Consider the following 20540-nt stretch of genomic DNA (forward strand, 5'->3'; position numbering starts at 1 on the left):
GTCTTGCCTTTCCCTCGCCTAGAGGATGCTCCCTTAGCATCATAGTTTATGGAGCATTCTAAATGTTTGCAAAACCTGTGGAATTGATTTCTTTTATTTATTTGAGTGGGATAAATCAAAATTTTGCGAAACCTGTGGAATTGGTTAGGCCTTTTTTGCATGCATCAATCATCTCTCTATAATTCTGGATAATTTCTTTTTGTCAATGAATGAAACAGATAGCACTCAAAATCCATTCTGATTGTGTAACTTTTTGGCATGTCTCTGGTGGATTTTGTAATGGCATAAAAACTTCTACTTCTGATATATGTTTACCTCAAAAAATTTCTGCAGATGCTGATGCTGAGAGGAGGAAGAAGAAAAAGATGAGAGTTGTGAGGGAGGAAGCAGGGCTGCCTCTGGGCTCGCAACCAAATTTTGCTTTCCAGAATACAGATCGGATGAAGCAAATTGCTGGTATTGCCCAACCTGATGGTTCCTATACTTCAAAGGAGAATTTCAATAATGACGTGAAGGAGGTATGATTGATTTACATTTATGTTACACTTTCGTGCGTATTGGTTTTAGATCACCTGTTTTACCTTCATATGGAGGTGCGTATGAAGGTTGATTTGAGGATAATAGAAATTGCTGTATGTTTTGGTGGCAGGTTGAAAATGTTCTCATGAAAAGAAGCAAGTATGGAAAGGTGAATGCAATTAAAAAGAATGACATCGCAAATATAGGTCTAGTCAGTAAGAAACTCAAAATATCGGGAGATAAAGTAAAGGTAGTGATCTCATTCATCTTCATTTTTTCGTCTTTGATGGCATTAAGAAGTTTTGCCTTACTGAAAATTCTTGTCATTAGAAAATCTTTAAAGTATCAACTACTACAAATGCTGCATGAGGATCCTCATCTCGCCAACTTGCATTTTGTAGTTTCTCATTTGTGCTTTTCTTACTTTAAAAGTGTGGAAAATATGATCGGTAGGTCCAGTTGATAAGAGAAGTAATAATGTTGGGAAACTATGGGTTTTGTATTAGGTTTTGTTAGTAACATTTTAACAAACAGGGAGGCAATACAGAGTATGATTTATGACTAAAATGATGGAAAAGTATACACGTAGTTGATCTTGATTAGCTGATGAGAATCCATGGAGGCAATCCCATTTTAATTAGGATTCAGGCTTAGTTAAGTTAAGTTTTGCATGAAAGCATTTGAATTTTAATAGGAATGAATTAGATTTCTTTTACTTATTTTCTTGATATTTCTTGATGGAAAAATATCATGCAGTTAACGTATATTTCAGTTGTCCACTTTCTAAAAGTTAGTTGATGTGATTTGTTGTTACTGTATGTACATCAGTTTGGTAGGAGGCCCCTACTTTCCACTAGCAGTAACTATCAAACGACCCAGCATAATATATAAAGTGCCATACTGAGACCAATGGATCTTAGGTTCACTCAAAGGCTGAAACTAGTATACTTTTGTTATAATTCTTTGTATCTTTATTTCCACTTGAAATTATGCCCAAAAAATAAGTTGAAGACACTTATTAATAAGAATGCCAAGAATTACTTTATAAACATTTATTGAGAATACCTGAATTTTGGGGTTGCACTCTGTTATTATCCATTTAACTTATCATGAAAAGAGAGGCAAATTATGGATTTACGAGTTTTTCCGTAGATCTGGTGTTTGAACTGTCAGTGGTTCCCTTTAAAAATATCCTGTCCTCTGAGTGGATGCCATTTCATATGTATACGAAACTGCTTTTCATTTTGCAGGAGCATATGACATATTACTTAATTGTAGTACATATCTGTTCTAATGGAAAATCTGATATATGGTTGTAATGTGAAAATTACATGCTTCTTTCTGGGTGGTTGTCATAGATTTTCTTCAGTGTTTCCATCTCGTGCCCAAATCCAATTTAATTTACTCCCCGAGTGAAACCAGGTTTTTAAAGAGAAGAAGTCAGCAAGAGAAAGCTTTGTCTGTGGGGCGTGTGGTCAGGTATGTAATATCAAGTTGCTTCAGAGTTTTTATGATGTTTGGAAAAAGCAATAAAGTATGATTGGTCACTTTTTGATGTCCAGCTTGGACATATGAGGACAAACAAGAACTGCCCCAAATATGGAGAAGATCTCGAAGCACACCTTGAAACTGCTGATCTGGAAAAGGCATCTATAAAATTGAAATCCCTGGATCCCTCTAGTCAATCCCAGCAGAAAACTCAGACAAAGAAGCTCATTCCAAAAAGTGCGACCAAAATTGTTGTTGTTGAAGCTTCTGAGGGTGAAAAATCTAGTTTGAAGGCAAAAGTTCTTCCAGTGAAGTTTAAATGTGGCTCAGTTGACAAAGTATCTGATAATGTTTCGGTTGAAGTGGCACCGAGTTCAGACCAGCCAATCACTTCCAATTCTGATACTGGGAAGTCCATTGTCAAGGTTAATAAAATAGTAATTCCCAACAAGACAAAACCTGAAGATACAGAGACCCCTAAACCCTCTATTGTAATACGACCGCCAACAAATACAGCGAAAGATCAGCCAGAATCTCATAAACGCTCTATCGTGATACGGCCACAAACTGAAACAGATAGAGAGCAGCCTCAGAAGAAAATCATAATCAAACGGCCAAAAGAGATTATTGATGTGGACCAGGTCAGTCAGGATGGAAGCACTGGCGTTGAGTATAGGAAAACTAAAAGAATAGTTGAATTGTCCAACATTGAGAAGCATAGGAAGCAGGATAATAAGTATTTGGCTCAGGAATCAGCAAAAAGGAAGGCTAGAGAGGATAGAAGATGGTGGGAAGAGCAAGAGAAGCAGAGAAATGAAGAGAGACAGAGAGAAGAGAGGGAAAGAAGGCTTTACGAGGATGAAATGAGGATGCTAGAAGAGCAAGAAAAGTTAGCTGAGATCAAGAGATATGAAGCGTCAATTAGACGAGAGAGGGAGGAAGAAGAAAGACAGAAAGCAAAGAAGAAGAAAAAGAAGAAGAAAAGGTCTGAAATAAAAGAGGAGTATATAGAGGACCCCAGAACAAGAAGTGATAAAAGGAAGCCAGAGAGAGACCGGAGTACAAAAAGGAGGCCTGTTGTTGAGTTGGGAAGGTATGGTGCAGAGTATGCCCCACCAACAAAGCGTCGTAGAGGAGGAGAGGTACTGTGCTCATTCCTGCTTGCGCTATTATTTTCTTCTGCACTGTTCTCCCCCGTGTATGCTGCTTTATTATCACCAATGATAGTGGTCTTTTCATATATAATATGATTTCTCACCTCCTTGATAAACAATAGGTACGGGTCACAATTGCAAGGGTCAATTCTATTCAATTGAGTGTGGATGAAATTGTCATCCATCTTGCCTTATGGAGACCTACATAGCTTCAGGACCAACACTTTTAGCAGTTGGTTTGCTGGAATTATTTCTTTGATAATAAATAAATTATAAGATATTATTAACAGTGCCAATATGGCTGGTAAAAGGGTGGTCCACCCTTATGGGGTGAGCTAGGATGCCAATGAAACGGATGATGGGGGGAGTCTGGTGCTTTTGATTTTAATCCTCAATTGGGTCACGGAATGGAGCAGGTTTAGCGATCCCCTCTCCTTCCAACTCGAAAACATTACAAAATATTGGGTTCGTTTGACAATGCTTTTTAGGTGTTTTTTATTTATTTTTGGTGATGTGACATAAAGGTAAAAGTATTTTTGAGTGTTTAGTTATTTGGTAATGCTTTTACTTTTTTGATAAACAGCAAAAAGCAATCCTAAAAGGAATTGCCAAACGAGCCCATTCTTATTATTAGGATTTCCTTTCATTCTTTGTAAGATACCTTTCTAGGTCTCATCTCTCTCATTGCACCGCAAAATAACTATGACAAGAGCTCCAAACTTGTGTCACAATCTTCAACATTACCTCTTCTAATTCTTCATCAATGTTTCTTCACATTACCTCTTCTATTTCTTTCTAACTCAAGCTTTGATAAGAGCCGATTTTTTTCAGTCTTATCACTTGATTAGGTATGCATCTTGATGATTGGAAGTTCTCATTAAAAAATAAAAAATAGAAACAGTAGAAAAAAGAAAATGGATACTTATGGTTTAATGCTATCAAACTGTTGTTCTTTTTTTATTTATTTATTTTTTTATGAGTTGAATGGTTAATGGTGAAATCGAGATTAGATACTTCTCCCAACCCTTTCTGGTGGGAAATTATACAAGAATAACAATGACAACAGTAACAACAACAACAACAATAATAATAATAATATTAATGGTAATGATAATAAAAAGTAAGTATTGTAAAAAGTTAGACTGGTTATTACTTGTCAAAAAAAAAAAAAAAAAAAAGAGTAAGTATTGTAATGGTAGTAGTGGTAGTATGTAACAGTATTAATAATAATCAAATATTATTGTAATAATAATAGTTGTAGTAGTAGTATGCCAAGCACTTTCTCCAAATGCTTTCTAGTGAAAAATAAATGTAGATAATACTAATAATTATGATGATAATAATAAGCATGATAACACCAATAACAATATCCTTTAAATTGCTGATGATAATAACAGTAATACAATAATAATATCTGTTAAATAGGGTTGTAAGGCTGTAATTTAGTTAGTGGGATGGAATCAAGGAATCCACTTCGATCCCCCCAGCCCACTCCGTTCCTCATTTGCCTTGTATGTCAATAGTTTGGTCAAGAGTTGTTGTAATTAGCCAGAAGACCTGAACACTCCTGGGACTGGGTATGAGTCACAGGCTTTAAAATTTTGTGGAAAAAAATTGAGGGGATGGGGGGTTTGGAAGTTGGGTTAGGGAAGTTGTCCGTTGAGCAAGTAACACTGGTGGGTTGACTCAACAGCAGCAAGGTTGGTTGTGACAGTTTTGAATCCATAGTAATAGAGAGAAAAGTAGAGCTAGAGGGATAGTGAAAGGGAGAGCGAGAAGGAGGGCCGGCTGTTTTGGGTCTATTTCGATGTGTTTAAGGCCTAAGTGGTTTGTGCCATTTTGTTATCTTGTTAATCCCTGTTAAACCCTTTTTCATTTCTAGTTTTTTGTTTTGATCCTTAATCTGATTTTGAGTTGAAGCATTTTGGGGCTTTTCGTAAAAATAAATTTTCTGTTATTTTCTTGAAAACAAGAAGGGTATATGTTGGAAGTCCCACATTGCCTGGGTATTAAGGAGATGTGCCATTTATAAAGGTGAGGGAAAACTTCAACTCTTGAGCTAGCTTTAGGATTGAGTTAGGCCCAAGATCCATTTCTAACATGGTATCAGAGCCTAGCCCAATCGGCTGTGGCCCACTGTCACCCATTGTCGCACGTGTTGGCTTGGATGTCCTTCCGCCACACGTGAGGGGGCGTGTTGGAAGTCCCACATTGCCTGGGTATTAAGGAGATGTGCCATTTATAAAGGTGAGGAGAAACCTTAACTCTTGAGCTAACTTTAGGGTTGAGTTAGGCCAAAGACCCATTTCTAACAGTATATAACTTGATGGTATGATTTTGAGATTTTTTTCCCTTTTTTTACTTTCTTTTATGGGTTTGTCAAGGTGGTGTTTTATTGAATCCAAGTGATTTGAGTTGGAGGTGGAGGGTAGGTCTTCAGTGTTACGGATTCTTGAAGGTAACATTCACTCCATTTGCTTGGGTTGAGTGAATATTTCTTGGTTGTTGGCCATTGTAGAGGAGTTGGTTCTAGAGGAGGGGACAAAGGAGTTTTGGAGATGCTCCGAAGTTTGTTTCCCAGCTCTCCTCGCCCAGTGCTGCTCTAATAAGCATGGAATTTTCTTAGTTGTGGTGGAGTACGATGGAGGTAGATGGACTGGATTTATCCTAGTGTTGGAAGGTAGAGGTGACAAAGGATCAGGGGTCTTCGCCTCCGAGTTGCGTTCGGTTGTGCAATTCCTCCAATTGTTATATGGTGGTGGGTCTGCCAGGGTTAGTAATGGTAGCCATTTGTCGCTGGGCTTGGGCAAAAGTCGGTCAGTGCTGGTGTTGAAATCTTCAGCCGAGGGGGGTGGGAATGGGTTGTTTGCAGAGGTACTTGCGGGACCGAGGAAGTTTCCAGCGTCGTCCTCATCGAGGAAGGGTATAGTTCGAATTCTGATGTGTTTGCTCCTAAAGGACAGATTGTGATTGGGCAGGCAATGTCTGGAGGTTTGGAGGATTCCCGATCTTCTACTGGTGGTGTCTACTTGAGGGAGGACATGGGACTTTTGGGTGCAATTTTTGATTTTCATATCCTTAGAGAGAAGTTGGTTCACTTGAAAACGGTTGTGTCTTGATGTATTGAGTGGATTGATTTGGGTCTGGGCCCAGGTGGTCTAGGAAGCAAACCAAACTTAGTGAGTATAGTGGTAGCTGAGCCAAAGCCCAACCCAGTAGGCATTATTCCTTCTAAGGCTCCCATTGTAGCGAGCATTTTAGGCTTGCTTTCAGTGGCGCACTATGTTCTAGACTCTAATGGCAAGGCCCTGATGGTCTCTAGTGGTACTTGGGCCAAGTCTTTTTCAAGCCCAATGCTAAACTTTCACTCAAGCAGAGTGACAGTGGGATTTTAGCCATCAGGCCCAAGTCCTATTTTGGGAGGTGAAGGGCCCAAGTTCTTGATTGAGTTAGCCCAGAGGACCTAGCAGGCCTCACAGCGCTGCTGTCTCTGCTGTTGATCTTAAACCTTTGTTGTGAGCAGTTAGGGAGAGTTTTCTCAGCAAGGCTTCCATACCTATAGATCAATGTTCTGTCTTGCGGCTGCAGCCCCTCATGGAGGGGAGAATTGTGAGGGCTTCTGATCTTGCTAGGAGTGGCTCAATGTCTTCAATTGGCTCTGAATAGATGTTTTAGGGGCCATAGTCCTAGAGGGGTTTTTCGCCGATGTTTCTGTATCTAAGGTACTGCTCCCGGATCCACTTTCGTAGCTGTTTTCTCTCTTTTTTTGTAAAACCGCCAGCAAGGAGACAATGATGGTTGCTTTGAAGAATGGGCCCTATGGTGTTGGTGATACTATTGATGCTATGGGTTTTGGAGAAGTGGCTTATTTCGCCAGCCAAGTAGATGGCTTGGGGTTTGTTGCTCTCGTCTCTAGGCCGGTTGTTGTAGAAGCAGACCCTAGGTCTATTACGTGGGCCTTAGTTGTTAAAGTGGGGAACTTATCCTTTTACTGGACTTTGATCCTTCTTGCTCATCTTCTAGGTATTTGATGAGGTCAGTTTTAATGGTGATAAAGGCGAAGGGACCTGAAAATCAGTTTTTCCCAATCATCATTAGCCAATACCCTATCCAGTTTCCTCATAATGGGGCCATCCTCCCTCCTATTAGACCATGTAAAGAAATTACCCCTGAACTTTAAGTCATCAAGCTCTGCTTCATTGATGCACTCATCAAGGGAGTCCATCCAACTCAGTCATTCCCGAGAACCCCCCCACCCTTGAATTCTGGTTTCTGATGGCATTAAAATAACCTAGCACCAGCCAAGGGCTGCCTCTGAAAAGGGAAGAACAAGAAATTAAATCAGCCCATAAACTTTCCCTCTTTCCCTGGCAATTGTCCCCATAGATCACAGAGACGAAACAACTCCACGCTTTCCTGCCTTTGCCTACCTACATGTCTTTGTTTGCCCTCCCAGCTAGCGTTTCCATTCGAATTGAGAAGTTACAATAGGATTTCTTGTGGGGAGGTATAGGTGAAGAGCTCAAATTTCACTTGGCAAATTGGTCCAAGGTGTGTTCTCTAATCTCTAAGGGGGGTTTGGGGATTTGAAATTTGCTCATGTTCAACCGAGCTCTTCTAGGGAAGTGGTTATGGTGTTACGCTTATGAGAGAGAAGCTCTGTGGAAATTGGTAGTGAACATTAAATATGGTAGTCAGTGGGGTGAGTGGTGCTCTAACATAGTCAATGGGTCTTATGGGATGGGTCTCTGGAAGTTCAATAGGAGGGGTTGGGAGGAGTTTTCTATATATACTAGATTTGAGGTAGGTGACGACTCCAATATTAGTTTTTGGCATGACGTGTGATCTGGGTAGCAGCCCCTTAAGGTAGCATTTCTAGAGTTCTTTACCATTGCTTGCCTTAGGGATGCATCTGTGGTAGATCATCTTCAGTTCTCTAATGGCTCCCCTTAGTGGAACATTACAGCGGCGCATGATTGGGAGTTAGAATTCTTTTCCTCGTTTTTCAATTAATAGTATTTCTTCAGATCGAGAGTAGCTTTCTTTCCTTTATTGTCCCCTTAAGGTAAAATCCTTGCTTTGGATAATTTAAGAAAGTGGTGTATCATTGTGGTAGATTGGTGTTGTTTCTGTAAGATGAGTTGGGAAACTTTTAACAATCTTTTACTCTATTGTGAGACAACTAGTGACTTATGGAACTTGATATTCAGTTTGTTCGATTTAGCGTGGGTCATGTCTTGTTGAGTGAGAGATCTCTTTGCTTGTTGGATGGCACTTTGATAGTCCTCAAAGTGCAGTTATTTGGAAGATGATTCTACCCACTTGATGTTGGGTATTTGGAGAAAGAGAAATGATCGAAGCTTTGAAGACAGTGTGAGGACAATGATGGAGTCAAAAGGTTTCTTTTTTTACACCTTTTTCCATTTGGATAGCTGCCTATGATTGTTTTCATATTTGTAGCTTTTATGACTTTTAAATCTTTTTTCTTTTTTTTGGTTAGGTTTTTATTTTTTATTTATTTTTGTGTGTGTGTTTATATTTCCTGTATACCTAGATGCACCCTTTGGTTTTTAATGAATTTTGATTATATATTAATATAAAAAAATCTTTTGATTTCCTTGAAAATTTTCTTGGTATTTTGTGGGTTATGCGAGAGATTTTCCTCTTGAAAAAAAAAAATGCCATAGCCCCATGATAACCTGCAAATCAAAATAATATCTACAAGTATTAGAAAACCACAATTATGAGCGGTGAGTGACAGCTAGAAGGGTTGGTGAAGAGCGGCCTGAAACTAATGGGCCTTATCATAAGGGTATTTATGTATATTCAAATGTTTGATTTTGTTATTTCTCATTATTTTGATTGTGCCACTAGAGGGTTCCAGTTCTATCTGGGACGAATTAGAGTGACATGTATCATGTGAAACTGAGATTTGCGTAGTTTAGAAAAATAGGAGAGAATTTTGTCAAGGTTTAGGGAAGGTTGGAATATTAGTTGCTTTAGATGTATAACCCATCCTTGTTGGCTATATCCAAAACAAGAAGAAAAGAAGAATTTGACGTCGTATCTTTGCATTTTCGTTTTTCTTCTATTCTTGATTTCTTTCTTTGTTTTTGCTGATCCCTCTAGTTTTGTTTATTGCTGATTATATAGAATGGTGAACCCAAATATTCAATAAAATGATGTTGGAATTATTTTGCATAGAACTTCTATTTATGTGAAAATCTTGGTTAATTATCCCACAGGTTGGTTTGGCAAACATCTTGGAGCGCATAGTGGAGGCCCTGAAAGACAGGTACGAGGTATCATATCTTTTCTTAAAACCAGTATCCAAAAAGGAAGCTCCTGACTACTACGACATCATACAACACCCCATGGATCTGTCCACAGTCAAGGAGAAGGTCAGGAAGTTGCATTACCGGAGCCGAGAGGATTTCCGGCACGATGTTTGGCAGATCACATATAATGCCCACATATACAACGACGGCCGCAATCCCGGAATTCCCCCTCTTGCTGATCAGCTTTTGGAGCTTTGTGATTATTTGTTAATGGAGAATGATGAAAGTTTAACCGAAGCCGAAGCTGGTATAGATTGAAGGGATTTGGCACACACTGATGCTAGGTTAGATCAATTATTTCGCCCGAAGGCCCCCCCGGCTTTGGTGGAGCAATTTTTTTCTATTGTTTGGGGGGTTTTCATAGTTAGTGGATATGCCTTAATTGCATCCATCATAGGGAAAATATTTTGGAAAAAAAAAAAAAAAAAAAAAGGAACAAGAAAAAAACACTTGCTTCCCTTGTACATATTTGTATATATAAAAGTTCAATTTGTTAATCAACGACATGAAATTGTATGTAGCATCCACCAAATCCCCCAGGCCTTTGGTTTCTGGTTTTCATCAAAGGACTCTCAACTCATCTGAGATTTCAGCAAATTGTTAACACTGACTTGGGTTAAACTTGTATAATTTGAGTTCGGTTTGTTTATTAAACAAATTTAGGTTCGTTTATTAAATAAGCCGAACTCATATAAACTTAGCTCAGGTCGATTGAGCTTGTATAAACTCATATTATTTCATTTCGACAGTATTATTTTAACTTTTTAATGAGAGCATTTTATGTTTTTAAAAAGATGGACAAATTTTTTATTTATTTATTTTTTTTCCTTGTGTAATAATAGATATAGCTGTAATTATTGTAATTACGAGTCTTGATAGAACTTACACAGACTTGAGATTGGATTGCGTAAGATTTGAATTCATTTATATAATTAACTCAAATGATAAAATCTCAACAATTAATAATTAATTAATAATTAGTTTATAAAAATAAAATAAAAATGAGTTAGCAGGCCGAGGTATTGGCTTGGGGACTACCCAAAACGCATAAAAAACATGCTAAATGCAAGCTGAAAGAACCTTACAAAACGCATAAACAAGCAACATAAAACGCAACAGTAAAAGGAAAGCAAAACGACATAGTTTAAGCTAAAGTTGCAATAATAGTCAAGCCAGCCGCACCCGTGCCGTGAGCTTCTTCTCCAGTCTTTCCCCCTCTCATCTGAAAACAATTTCTCTTCCTTAAGGAGGATTCATCACTCTTCACCTTCTTCCTCCATGAAGTACTTCTTTGGTAATTGATTGCTTATAATTTGTTTTTGTTTTTGTTTTTTTTTTTTTTCCATTGAATTATAGATTGCCATATCTGGGTTATCTGTTTTCTGAGCTTTGAGCATAGGAATGGGGAGTTTCAATGAAGGGAAACTCAGGTTTTGCATTGACAGAGGGGGAACCTTCACCGATGTTTATGCGGAAATCCCGGGTCAGCATGATGGTCGAGTTTTAAAACTTTTGTCTGTTGATCCATCAAACTATGACGATGCTCCGATTGAAGGTATTCGGAGGATTCTTGAGGAATTTACGGGGGAGAGAATCCCACGGAGTTCGAAAATACCCACTGATAGGATAGAGTGGATTAGGATGGGTACAACTGTGGCAACAAATGCACTTTTAGAAAGAAAAGGAGAAAGGATTGCTCTGTGTGTGACTCGAGGCTTCCGAGATCTGCTCCAGATTGGTAACCAGGCTCGACCCAGCATCTTTGACCTCACTGTATCAAAACCATCAAATCTGTATGAGGAGGTCATAGAGGTGGATGAGAGAATTGAGCTTGTTCGTGATGAGGAGGAATCATCTGCATCTGCATCGTTAGTTACTAGGGGTGTTTCAGGTGAGCTTGTCAGGGTTGTGAAGCCTCTGAATGAAGATGCTCTAAAGCCTTTACTGAAAGGGTTGTTGGAGAAAGGAATTAGGTGTTTGGCTGTTGTGTTGATGCATTCCTATACTTATCCACAGCATGAATTAGCTTTGGAGAAGTTAGCTACAAGTTTGGGTTTCAGACATGTTTCTTTATCTTCAGCTTTGACTCCCATGGTTCGAGCTGTTCCTAGGGGTCTAACAGCTAGTGTTGATGCATACTTGACCCCAGTTATTAAAGAGTACTTATCAGGTTTCATATCCAAATTTGATGAAGGATTGGGGAAGGTGAATGTTCTGTTTATGCAATCAGATGGAGGACTTGCACCAGAAAGTAGATTTTCAGGGCACAAGGCTGTCTTGTCTGGTCCTGCTGGTGGGGTTGTTGGTTACTCACAGACTCTTTTTAGTCTTGAAACAGACAAGCCCCTTATTGGGTTTGACATGGGTGGTACGTCTACTGATGTGAGCCGCTATGCTGGAAGTTATGAACAAGTTCTGGAAACCCAGATTGCTGGTGCCATAATACAAGCACCGCAGCTTGACATAAACACTGTTGCTGCTGGTGGTGGATCAAAGTTGAAGTTCAAATTTGGAGCTTTCCGAGTGGGACCAGAATCAGTGGGTGCACACCCTGGTCCTGTCTGTTACCGGAAAGGTGGGGAGCTGGCAGTTACAGACGCTAACTTGGTTCTAGGACTTGTAATTCCTGATTATTTCCCATCAATCTTTGGCCCTAACGAGGATCTGCCTCTAGATATCAAGGCAACCAGAGAAGAATTTGAGAAGCTTGCGAGGGAAGTAAACTCTTACAGAAAGAGTCAGGATCCATCTGCAAAGGGCATGACAGTGGAGGAGATTGCAATGGGATTTGTTAATGTTGCTAATGAGACAATGTGTCGTCCAATACGGCAATTAACAGAGATGAAGGGCCATGAAACAAGGAACCATGCTCTTGCTTGCTTTGGAGGTGCTGGGCCTCAGCATGCCTGTGCTATTGCTAGGTCTTTGGGTATGAAAGAAGTACTCATTCACAGGTTCTGTGGGATCTTAAGTGCCTACGGGATGGGATTGGCAGATGTTGTTGAAGAGGCACAGGAGCCATATTCTGCTGTTTATGGTCCGGAATCTGTCCTGGAAGCTTCTCGCAGAGAAAGTGTGTTGCTAAAGCAAGTAAAACTGAAGTTGCAGGAGCAAGGGTTCAGAGAGGAAAACATTACTACTGAGACATATTTGAATTTGAGGTATGAAGGTACAGACACTGCCATCATGGTTAAGAAGCAAATCGCTGAAGACGGATCGGCAAGCGACTATGCTTTGGAATTTGTGAAGCTATTTCAGCAGGAGTATGGATTTAAACTACAAAACAGGAATATCTTAATATGTGATGTGAGAGGTCGTGGTATAGGAGTCACAAATATATTGAAGCCACTGGACCTTGAACCTATTTCTGGTGTTCCTAAAGTTGAAGGCCACTACAAGGTGTACTTTGGGAATGGGTGGCATGATACATCTCTATTCAAGCTTGAGAATTTGGGTCATGGGCATGTCTTGTCTGGTCCTTCAATCATCATGAACGGGAATAGTACTGTTATAGTAGAACCCAATTGTAGAGCTATTATAACCAAATATGGCAATATTAAAATTGAACTTGAGTCTACTTCAAAAACCATGAAGGTAGAGGAAAAAGTTGCAGATGTTGTCCAGCTTTCAATCTTCAATCACAGGTTTATGGGTATAGCTGAACAGATGGGAAGGACCCTACAGAGGACTTCAATATCAACAAATATCAAGGAACGGCTAGATTTCTCATGTGCTCTCTTTGGTCCTGATGGGGGACTTGTCGCCAATGCCCCTCATGTCCCCGTGCACCTAGGGGCTATGTCGAGCACAGTTCAGTGGCAGCTCAACTACTGGGGTGACAATTTGAATGAGGGTGATGTTTTGGTTACTAATCATCCTTGTGCTGGAGGTAGCCATCTTCCTGATATAACTGTTATAACACCTGTTTTTGATAATGGGAGGCTGGTATTCTTTGTGGCAAGCAGAGGGCATCATGCAGAGATTGGAGGTATAACTCCCGGAAGCATGCCACCTTTTTCAAAGTCCATATGGGAAGAAGGGGCTGCCATAAAAGCATTTAAGCTCGTGAAAAGGGGGATTTTTCAAGAAGAAGGAATTGTAAAACTTCTCCAGTTCCCCTGTTCTGCTGAAGCGGTGCATAAGATCCCAGGAACACGCAGGCTTCAAGATAATCTATCGGATCTTCGAGCGCAAGTAGCTGCGAACCGGAGAGGAATTTCCCTTATCAAGGAGCTTATTGAGCAATATGGTTTGGAAACTGTTCAGGCATACATGACGTATGTGCAGCAGAATGCAGAAGAAGCAGTGAGAGAAATGCTTAAGTCGGTTGCTACTAGAGTTTCATCTCAGTCATCTAAGCTTGGAGATGGAAATTCAGTGTCCATTGAAGAAGAGGATTACATGGATGATGGGTCCGTTATTCATTTGAAACTGACAATTGATTCTGGCAAAGGTGAAGCGATTTTTGATTTTAGTGGCACCAGCCCTGAAGTTTATGGGAATTGGAATGCACCAGAAGCAGTAACAGCAGCAGCAGTCATTTACTGCCTTCGCTGTTTGGTGGATGTCGATATTCCTCTAAACCAAGGTTGTCTGGCTCCTGTTAAAATCCATATTCCTGCTGGCTCATTCCTTTCTCCAAGTGATAAGGCTGCCGTGGTAGGAGGTAATGTTCTAACGTCACAGAGAATTACTGATGTAGTGCTTACTGCATTTCAGGCTTGTGCATGTTCACAGGGTTGTATGAATAACCTCACATTTGGGGATGATACTTTTGGCTATTACGAAACAATCGGAGGCGGGAGTGGCGCGGGTCCGAGCTGGGACGGGACCAGTGGAGTCCAATGCCACATGACCAACACCAGAATGACTGATCCAGAGATTTTCGAGCAGAGATATCCAGTTCTTTTGCATAAATTTGGACTTAGAGAGAACAGTGGGGGAACTGGAATTCACAGAGGAGGTGATGGGCTTGTGAGGGAGATTGAGTTTAGGCACCCTGTTGTAGTCAGCATTCTATCAGAGAGGCGTGTTCATGCGCCAAGAGGGTTAAAAGGTGGAAAAGATGGGGCTCGTGGGGCTAACTACCTTATCACCAAAGATAAGCGGATAGTTTACCTTGGAGGTAAAAACACAGTTGAGGTGGAGGCAGGGGAAATTCTTCAAATTTTAACTCCTGGTGGTGGTGGATGGGGTTCTCTTTGATTCTTCTCTGCCGCAAATTCCTTTTTGTAAATGGTGTTGGTCAACATTTCGGAAATCTGGTCCATTACCTATTGAACTTCATGTTTTTTGAATGAATAAGAAATTTACGAGTTTTATTGAAATCTAATTGGGGGGTTTTCTTTCTTCTGTAGATTGAGCACTTCTCGCCATTTTTCCTAGTTAGTTCATCATTTGTTTTTTTTCTGATTAGGTGTACAGTTTTTGCTGCTCTTTTATGCTTTAGATTTCTTTTCATTTGCTCCAATGTTTTGGAACCTATTTATGTTTGATAATTTTACTCAAATAAATCATACTAGATAGATTTTCAGCACTTGTAAACTGATTTTTTTTGTCACGTTATTCTAATTGTATAGCAATCATATAACAGTCTGCTAAATAGCATTACTCACCCTATTGTTTTGTGTGATAGTAGATGCCTTCTTTTCTTGTTGGTGTCATTTTCTAATAAAGGCAAGTTCTAGTTGCAATAATTGAGGTCAATTCAGTTTTTCAAAATCACCCCATATTTTCAGTTTGGGCTTCCAACAGATGCCTCCATCACTTTGGTGCTTGAAATTGCCGATTTTTCATGTTCACAGTCCATGATTTCATAGTTAAGCTACACTACCTGAGGTATGGTTTTTGTTTTGCAGATTTAGTGATGATAATTATGCTTTTTTTTTTCTTTTGTTTGGGAGGGAGACTTCTGGGTTGGGGTTGGGGAATGGTTCATCTCATTCTAGTCCCGCTCTCCCTGTCCCTAATGGGTTTGGGACTGATAACCTTGATCGGAAGGAAGGATGGGGTTTGAAGACAACCAACTCCAAATATGTGTTAATTGTTTCATTTACATGAAAAACAACTGTTGCAATTACATATTTTTATTTATTATAATTGAAAGTTTGATTGAATTACCAACCTCACTAATGTGTAAATGTTCTAGTCATTATCTTGGTGTTGTATATATAATACGTGGCATAAATATATAGCATTTATAGAATGAGGTAAATGGTTTTATTTTTGTCCAAATAACAACTGTTTGCTGGAATGGAAGTGCTGGAAAGAAGTTAGGAGGACTGGTGTTCCACCTTGTTTAGAAAGTAATAAAGTGGGAGAGTTTTCCCATTGTTTAAGATGCCTTGCTCGTGCTATGTTGTGTTAGTAACTGTTACAAGACGTCCTGCGTTGTTGTTAGTTTAAAATAGTAAATTAGTGTAAGAAGTTTCAATTGTGGCAGATTCCACAGGAAAGTGCAAAGTATCAGATTTCTTTCCCCTCCAAAACAATGTGAGTGTTGTGTTGGAGTTAGTTTAACAAAAGTTAATTCAACAGTCAATAGGATGACAAAAAATAAATCACATCACCATCCACCAATAATGACGGAAGAGGTTTATCTTTACTGCACGTGTTGCCTAGAGAATCAAGCATAGTACTGGGAGCTGATCCTTTCCAATCCCATCTTCTATGGATGTAAAAATAACTTGCATGTACTTCATGTTGTACATGCACTCAGCTGAACTGCCTGAAAACCTGAAACAGTTATTCTCTGGAGTGTCAATTTTATGAGTAGAAGACAACCTAGTTTCTTTCCCCAAATTGGATTTTCTTATCCTGCCTACCTGTGATCCACAATGGTGTTTTTCATGTGGATGGTCCTAAGCCTAAGAGCTTTTATTGCTATCAGGGGCAAAGGGTTAAGAGGTGTCAGTGTCAGAGTTATGATGATAATTCTTTTACTCATGATTACCAGGAAGTCTTGCAGATTGTCATGATTTTCCAGGTTTATATTTCTTATCCTTGCTTGTGATCCACAATGGTGTTTTTCATGTGGATTTAACTTTAATATTTTATGTTCTTTATCTTCCATGCATTTTCTGGAGTCTTACTGTTGTTTTGCAGCAAAGAGCTAACTAATTTTCATCGGCCAAAAGCTTTGTGGTACCCCCACGACAATGAGGTGGCTGTCAAAGAACAATGGAAGTTACCTATCTGAGGACCCACGAAAGTTATAGTGAAGAGCTTGAGAGGCATGCAAGGGAATCAAACTTCATGTTGATGCTGAGGAAACTGTTTCTTCTGTTAAAGTAAAAGCTTGGAAAAAGCTAGGTTGTCATTTCTCTTTTGGAGTGGTTATGTGCTGTGTTTGTTCAGTTTTTAACAGCTTTTTAATGGCTTTTGTTTACTGTTCTTAGAAATTTGCTTAATATACTTACGATGTCATGTCCTATGTGTGAAGACATCGAGCTTACTCGGCCTTTGTGGGGGCTTCAATAAAATCAGAGGGGAGGTGATCAGAGATGCGGGTGAGGATCAAAACAAGGTAGAACGAATGCTAACCCAGAGGGTCTTGATGGAATTTGTTGAATTCCACATGAAAAAAAGAAAGCAGTACCTGGAGAAGCATGTGGAGAAGAAGAAGAGGAAGCCATTGGAGTCTGATGTGTATAGTCTTACTCAATTGGTAGACCTCTCCATTATATATATATGTATTGGAGTAGATAACGAAGTAATAACAACAAAATTTAATAATTGCAAATGTATTAATAACTTAGAAAATAACACTTACAGAAGCAATAACCGGAAGGAATACAAGGAAATGAACTAACATCAAAGCAAGATACAAAAACAGAGAACAGGGTAGTTGCAGAATGAGTTCAGTGTTTGGCTAAAAGCTTCTGCATCAACAATGAGGGAGTTCGTCCTTATATAGGTGAATTCCAATAGGTAAAATAGAATTACATCAATAAAATTTAATAGTAAAAGTAGATTATTTTCAGCATTGTGGTGTCAGTAGACAAAATAGTCAATAGTGAAAGTACAGCAATAATGGCTTCAATAGTAGCAACAGCTGAGTCAACAGTGAAAAGTAAAAAAATAATGACAACACTGTAGTGTCGATAGATAAAATGGTCAATAGTGAAAGCAGCAGCAATAATGGCTTCAATAGTAGCAGAATCAATCGGTGAGAAGTAAATCAATCAATAGCTTCAATAGTGAATGTAAAAACAGCAGCATCAATCATAGTTACAGATTTAATAAACATGCTAGTTAATTAAAAATATTACTACTAGAATTGGAGTCTCAATCCTACTACGAATACAGTAGCAGCAGTACATATAAGACTCACGTTATCTTGTGTGTGCCCAGGAAACTCAAGAGGCAGAGAAAGAAGCTTTTTGAGAAAAAGAAGAAGAAGAAGAAGAGGGTGGTCCTAAGAACTATATCAACCAAGAAGCCACTGGTTTTGGCACCCAACAACTCTAGAAACATCAACAAGAATCAAGAAAAGGAAGAAGAAGAAGAAGAAGAAGAAGAAGAAGAAAAGTCCAGGAAATCCATTAAGTAGAGGAAGAACCCGACAGAGATCAAGCAAGAGGTCCCGGACCGACCACCTTGCATGCCAACCTTGTTCAAGGACAAAATCCTGAGAATTATGTGCTTTTTGTTTCTTTGGGATTGTTGTAAAGTATAATCATTGTAACTTAACTGGGTTTTGTATCATTGATTGTGTTGTTCAGTTTAATTTTTGAGGTTGTCTCATTGATATCTCTTACATCTGCTCCATATTTTCGTGATACTTCTGTTTCTACCCGACCTTGTATGGATTCCCTAATGTTCTGATCCCTTCATAACCATCGTTCCACTACACAAAACTTGGTGTCACATAAACTCTTACCCATACACACTGTTTGTTCATATTTTTAATGACTCTTAGAAATTGTGACAGAAAGTATGATCTAGTCTAATAATCTGGTGATTTTTACAGCTAAGTGATCATATCCATTGCAATATTCTGCATTAATATATTGGCTGAGGTAGTAACTGAACAAATTCAGTTGTCACATGGCAACAGTTGTTAATGAACAATAACTTGAAGATAGTGAGGATAAAAAGATAAGAGAAAAGGCATGCCCCAAGCTTCCCATCTTAGGACAGAAAAAGTATCTAGTAGCAGCTTTTTCTAACAATGTTCTCATGAATTTAAAGTATCTAGGTGACAAATTTGTTTAGAAGGAAGCCAGACTACCAAAGTGAAGAACTTGATTTAGGCTCAAGAGAAAACAGGGACCAAAAAGCAAAGCATGGTTATATTTGTTGCTCACACAGTGATCATTTGGAATTATATCAGAGGCAGCTAGTGTCCAGTAATTCCTCAATATCTCTCCATTATGACAAGATATGAATGTTCAAATCATCTTTTCAGGGATCTCCAGTGTGCTGAAATTTATAAATTTAGAAATCTACTACCCTTTTTTTTTTCTTCTTTCTATTAATCCAATCAGTGATAATTCAATACAAAGCATAAAGAAATGAAAAGCATAAAGAAAAAAAAATAATAAAAAGCAAGAAAACATGAATTTTGATTATCAAAGTATTAATATAAAATTAGCATAAAATTTTAATATTTTTGGTGTAATACCTATTATATTTTAATACAAATAAAACTCATAATTCTGAACATTCAAAAAAGCAAATGAAAAAAAAAAAAAAAACATTCAAATGAAGAATAGCTGAATACCCACAAAAAAAAAAAAAAAAAAAAAAAGGCTGAACAAAAAATTTCACAAAACAAAACGGAAACATATTCATCTCTACCTAATCTCTAATTTAAAATGGTATTTGGTACAAAAAAAATTCTCAAGAAGCAAATTAAAGATCATCAATTCACAATTGCTAAAAATTTATACATAAAAGCACAAAGATACATTCATTTCGAATATTTCATATCTTAAATCATAGTTCAGAGTCATATATATTTCCATGAAACTGATCAAATAAACTTTGTGCAACCGTCAACTTCTATAGGAAAGTGTTTTGAAACTGTAGAAGGAGATGGTGAGTTTAGAGTGAGAGAGACCGACGTGATTTAGGGTGAGAGAGATAAATGTGAGTTAAGGGAAAAATGAAAAATTAGTTCTTATGGTTTACCTGATTTACAATTAACTCCTTGTGGTATCAAAATAAACTTAAAGGTCCTTGAAGTATGCCAAAAAAATAATTTAGTCCCTACAGTCAAATTCCGTCCACTAATTTAACAAATTCCGTTAGTGTAACACTGATTTAAATATGACAAGTATCACAATTTTATTGGTTCTAACGTTTCATGTTATCATAATCTGTTAAGTTATTGAACAGAATTTGACAGTAGGGACTAAATTATTTTTTTGGCACACCTTAGGGACCTTTGAGTTTATTTTGATACTACAAGGAGTTAATTGCAAATCAAGTAAACCACAAGGACTGATTTTACATTTTTTCGGTGAGTTAATTAAACGAATGGTCAAAAGGAATTAATTAAGGAAAAATTGTGTTTTAATAAAGGGAGAGATATTAATGCATTGAGACACTTAATTTATTTTTTTAAAAAAAAATTGTGATTTAGGGTGAGAGAGATAAACATGAGTTAATAAAAAAAAAAAAGGTAAAAATGAATTAATTAATGAAAAATCGTACACTTAATTCATTAAAAAAATAGAAAAAGGAAAAATCCCTTTCAATATTTGCATGGTTCAATTATTAAAAATTATGAGTAAAAAATTTTTTTTTTAAAAAAAAATGGACACGTGTGTTAATAAAAAGAAAGGTCAAAATGAAGTAATTAAGGAAAAATCATACACATAATTCATTAAAAAAAAATTTGAAAAAGGAAAAACTTTTTCAATATTTGCACGGTTCAATTATTAAAAATTATGAGTAAAAAAAATTTAAAATTTAAACAAAATATTGTTGGTGGTACAAAAAAAAAAAAAAAAAAAAAGTTATAATTTCATTTATATTATTTGTTTCCTTATTTGATTCGGACATTAATAATTATTAATTTATTGAATAATTTATG

General features: G+C 37.9%; 2 protein-coding genes across 3 annotated transcripts in view; both read left to right on the plus strand.

The window, feature by feature from the left end:
- LOC132177140 (transcription initiation factor TFIID subunit 1) overlaps positions 1-10000 on the plus strand; it is a 58217-nt gene extending 48217 nt beyond the window's left edge. For both annotated transcript variants that reach the window (XM_059589369.1, XM_059589370.1), the window contains exons 18-22: positions 334-518; positions 650-769; positions 1942-1998; positions 2082-3149; positions 9407-10000. In XM_059589369.1, coding sequence (XP_059445352.1) covers positions 334-518; positions 650-769; positions 1942-1998; positions 2082-3149; positions 9407-9757 — 1781 coding nt within the window. In that variant the 3' untranslated portion in view covers positions 9758-10000. The remainder of the gene's footprint in view (positions 1-333; positions 519-649; positions 770-1941; positions 1999-2081; positions 3150-9406) is intronic.
- A 716-nt stretch (positions 10001-10716) lies between these two features.
- On the plus strand, positions 10717-15036 carry LOC132177800 (5-oxoprolinase 1). The gene has a single exon (XM_059590259.1). It carries the CDS (start codon positions 10901-10903, stop codon positions 14702-14704), a length of 3804 nt encoding a protein of 1267 aa, XP_059446242.1. The 5' UTR covers positions 10717-10900; the 3' UTR covers positions 14705-15036.
- Positions 15037-20540: the final 5504 nt, after the last annotated feature.

This window comes from Corylus avellana, chromosome ca4 (assembly GCF_901000735.1).
Source record: "Corylus avellana chromosome ca4, CavTom2PMs-1.0".
NCBI lineage: Eukaryota > Viridiplantae > Streptophyta > Magnoliopsida > Fagales > Betulaceae > Corylus > Corylus avellana.